Source organism: Erythranthe guttata, chromosome 8 (assembly GCF_056151865.1).
Source record: "Erythranthe guttata isolate IM_541 chromosome 8, IM_541, whole genome shotgun sequence".
Classification (NCBI taxonomy): Eukaryota; Viridiplantae; Streptophyta; class Magnoliopsida; order Lamiales; family Phrymaceae; genus Erythranthe; species Erythranthe guttata.
This window is the reverse complement of record NC_142540.1, coordinates 7,611,313-7,615,547: the sequence shown is the minus strand read 5'-3', so window position 1 is coordinate 7,615,547 and position 4,235 is coordinate 7,611,313. Positions and strand designations below refer to the sequence as shown.

At 45.1% G+C, this 4,235-nt stretch overlaps 1 protein-coding gene across 1 annotated transcript; it reads right to left on the bottom strand.

Moving 5' to 3' along the window:
• Window positions 1–3,013: 3,013 nt before the first annotated feature.
• Window positions 3,014–3,568, bottom strand: LOC148768436 (uncharacterized). Its single transcript, XM_088821206.1, has one exon. It carries the CDS (start codon window positions 3,566–3,568, stop codon window positions 3,014–3,016), a length of 555 nt encoding a protein of 184 aa, XP_088677332.1.
• Window positions 3,569–4,235: the final 667 nt, after the last annotated feature.

The window sequence follows — 4,235 nt, the reverse complement described above, 5'->3', positions numbered from 1 at the left end:
AGAGAGAAATCGTCCATTCGACGAGCGAGTGACTGATATGCGGAGAAAGTAGTGAAGATCGCCAAGATCCTTCATTGCGAACTCTTGATTAAGGGCGGCGATGATAGAAAGGAGCAATTCAGATGTGGAGGCCGTAAGTACAATGTCATCGACATACAGCAGAAGGTAGGCGCATGAACTATTGCGACAGTCGCGTGAACTACTGCGACAGTCGCGTGAACTGTTGCGACAGTACACAAAGAGTGAAGTGTCGGACTTGCATTCTCTGAACCCCATGGTAGTAATGTGAGATGCAAAACGCTTGTACCAAGCACGTGGTGCCTGCTTGAGACCGTAGAGTGCTTTGTTGAGACGACACAGGTGAGTGGGGCGAGATGGATCGACGAATCCGGGAGGTTGCTCGCAGTAGACAGTTTTAGAGAGATTTCCATGTAAGAAGGCATTTTTCACGTCAAGCTGGTGGATTGGCCATGATCGCGAGAGAGCAATACTAAGAATTGTTCGAACAGTGGCTGGTTTGACAATTGGGCTGAAAGTCTCGTCAAAGTCGATGCCAGCCTGTTGGTGAAACCCACGAACAACCCACTGTGCTTTGTATCGCTCAAGGGAGCCATCAGACTTGAGTTTCTGTTTGTATATCCACTTACCAGAAATAACATTAGTGGACGGGGGGCGGGGTACAACATTCCAAGTATTGTTTTTAATTAAAGCAGTATATTCCTCAATCATGGTGTTTTGCCAGTTTTGGTCAAGAAGAGCTTGGCGATAGTTAGTGGGAATGCAAGAGGCAGAGGGTGCAACGAGAGAGAAAGGGACTTTGGGTTTGTGGATGCCCACTTTACTGCGAGTTACCATAGGGTGAGGGGGAGGTGGGGGAGGTGTGGGAGTAGGAGAAGGAGATGTGGAAGTAGGAGAAGGGGTTGTGAGTTGGTCGTGGTCGACAGGTGGTGCTGCAGGAGAAACAGTTGGTGGCTGTGTTATATGACTGTTGGACGGAATGTTTGAACAGGGTGGTTCACTGTTGGAACAGTTGGAGGCACTGTTGCAACAGTTAGACGAAGTCTGAGGGAGGAGGAACAGGGATAGTGCGTTTTCGTCCAAGGCAGAGGTAGGAAGTGTGTTTTTGGGGGGAGTGGACTCAGCAAAAGGAAAGTGAGTTTCGTCGAAGGTAACATGACGAGAAATTATGATTCGGCCAGTGGATCAATGAAGGCAACGATAGCCTTTGTGAGAGGAAGGGAGACCGAGATAGACACAAGGAGTAGAACGGGGGGCGAGTTTATATGGTGTGGTGGGGGTTTGGATAACAGAGACAGCCGAATACTCGAAGATGAGAGTATGTAGGTTTGAAGTAAAGAGCTTCGTGAGGAGTCCGGTTTTGGGTGGTTTTAGTAGGTAAGATATTGAGTAGGTGTGTGGATATATGAAGGGCTTCGACCCAATAGGTAGGAGGAAGGTGAGCTTGAAAGATGAGGGATCGAATCATGTTAGTTATAGTGCGGATCATTCGTTCTGCGTGTCCGTTTTGAGGGGAGGTGTGGGGACACGAAAAACGATTTAGGATGTCGTGTTTAGTGAAATAGGTTTGAAAATCCGCATTTTTGAATTCACGACCATTATCACTTTGTAAAGCTTTCAGGGGATGTTGAAATTGAGTTTATAGAAGTGTATGAAAATTGACAAAGGTTGTAAAAACGTCAGATTTATTTCGAAGAAGAAAAGTCAATGAATAATGGGTAAAATCATCAACTAACACAAGATAATATTTGAAACCCGTAAGACTAGAAACAGGAGAAGTCCATAAATCAGTATGAATAATTTGAATGGAGCAGCAGTAGTAGATTTTTTGAGAAACAAATGGTAGACGAAAATGTTTCCCTAATTGACAGGCATTACAAAGAGACTCCTTAGGGTCTTTATTATGGGAAAGAAAACTGCTACAAAATAAACGGGACATAACGTGTTTGCCGGGATGACCTAGACGCCGATGCCAAAGAGTGTGAGACGAAGGTGTTGCGACAGTGAGGAAAGCAGCGGGAGGTGAGGTGGGGCGAGGGACGCGAAATGGATATAGGTCACCGGAGCTATTGCAACTGAAAATCTCGACTCGACTCCGAAGATCCTTCACAGAAAAACCAAACGGGTTAAATTCAACCGAACATGAGTTATCGCGGGTGAAATTTCGAATAGATATAAGGTGTTTGACGATATTGGGTGTGACATAGACATTTGTGAGGCGGAAAGGAGTGGTGGGAAGAATTGTGTGGCCTATGTGGGTTATGGGGAGGGTGGAACCATTACCGACGACGACATGTTTGGGGAAATTACGGCCATGATTAAAAACAAAATTGAAATTACCTGAGTGTGGTGCCATATAAGAGGTCACCCCGCTGTCCATGAACCACTGTGACTCGGTAGGCTGCTAAAGTGTCACCGTATTCAAACGGTTTGCGAGATCCACCACGTTGGCACTGTTGCAGGAACTGTTGCAACTGTTGATGGAAATGTTAGAGTTGTGGCACGGTTGCTGCTGCGGAAGAACCTGAGTAGGAGCCGAGTGACCGGTGTAGGGTTCAGGTGGTCCAGTAAAGTAGGCTTGAGCCGCTGGGTGGCCCGATGTATTTGGAGCGGATCCCAGAATTGACGGTTGTCGGTAAGGTGCGCGCCAAAGTTGAGATGCGCCATGAGCACTGTGATAGCCGTAGTGCTGCATGGGGTGACGGTTAGTGTTGCGACCTCCGCGACGGTTGGATCGGCCACCCCCGCGCTGATAGCGCGAAGAACTACCTCCGCGGGAACTGTTGCAGGAACCGTTGCAACTGTTGGATGGACAGTTTGCGTTGGAGGCGTAGAAATCAGCAGCGGTCTGCTCCGGTTCAGAAATTCTTGTTTCTTCCATCTGTAGGAGAGAACGAGTCTGTAGAAAGGTGGGAAGGGGATTCTGAAAGGAGATGAGATTGGCGACGGTCCGGTAATTTTACGGAAGGCCGTGTAGGGTTTGTAGAACGAGTTGTTAGTCGGAGATTGGATTTCCGACATCGGCCAAGCTATCCGCCGTGGTCTTGATTATTTGGCAATAATCGTGAATGGAGAGAGTGAATTTCTTGAGGGACTTGAATTTTTCTTCAAGTTGAATGGCTCGATAATCCTTATTATCAGTGAAGAGAGATGAGATAGCCGTCCATAGATCACTGGCGGTAGAGGTTTTGGAGAGCACTATGCTGGACAAATCATCAGAGATGGTGCCGTAGATCCAAGATTGGAGGAGATAGTCGGCGCGTTGCCATTCATCGGCGGAGATTGCATCTAGTCGGGGTTTTACATGGAGAAGATCTGAGAGACAGAAACGACCGACAGTAATTGTAAAAAAATGGCTCCACTTTTGATAGTTGGGATTTTTCAGATCGAGGATAACGGGGATTAGAGATTTGATATTGGAGATGGCATGAGCGATGTGGAAAGGATTGAGAGGGGCGGTGGAGGAAGAAGAAGTGTCGCCGGCCATGGAGAAGAGAAGGGCGACGGCCGAGAAGGGGAGAAAGATGGTGACGGCTAGGTCTGATACCATATAGGAGAAATATAATTGGAGAAAAGAGAGAATGATATCTCTTACGTATATTAATCATATATATAGTTACATGTAGGAAACCATAACCTACTGTTGGGTGCTAAATACCAACACGCAAGTGTACGTATCGCAAACAAGTAGTAAAGTAGACTCGTGAGAGTCGGATGTCGATCCCACAGGGAATACGTAAATTATTTAATCCTAAGTACCAAATCCTAACAATTATGATTTTTATCCAGCCTACGCAGGGTTGTCAAATTAATTAACTTAATAAATTAAACTAATTAAGAAAACAATTAATCACGAGAAAATATCAATATAAAATGGATCTAGGATTTTATCTTCCCCCTATGCGATAATTCTTCACCCGATTAATCTCCTATCATGCAAGTTACTATTCCCGATTATTAACCCAAGACACGAAATTATTCATAACCAGCTGTCGCTGCGCTATAAAACCTATTATTCATAAAAGATTCACTATATGTCTATGCAAACCTAGTATAAATAAAGCATTAAATAACAAGTCTCGTAAACGGCTACCTAAGGTATTATCTGTATGTCTACGATAATACATGCAATTAACACACACATTCGGTGAAAAACTACTCGAATGCTCTTCTATCCATGTTCTAATTATTAAAACGATATGTCAATCAATTCTAAC

Bases quoted from the DNA above. Each gene is read 5' to 3' on its own strand.
- LOC148768436 (XM_088821206.1), bottom strand. From the start codon at position 3,568: ATGGTATCAGACCTAGCCGTCACCATCTTTCTCCCCTTCTCGGCCGTC.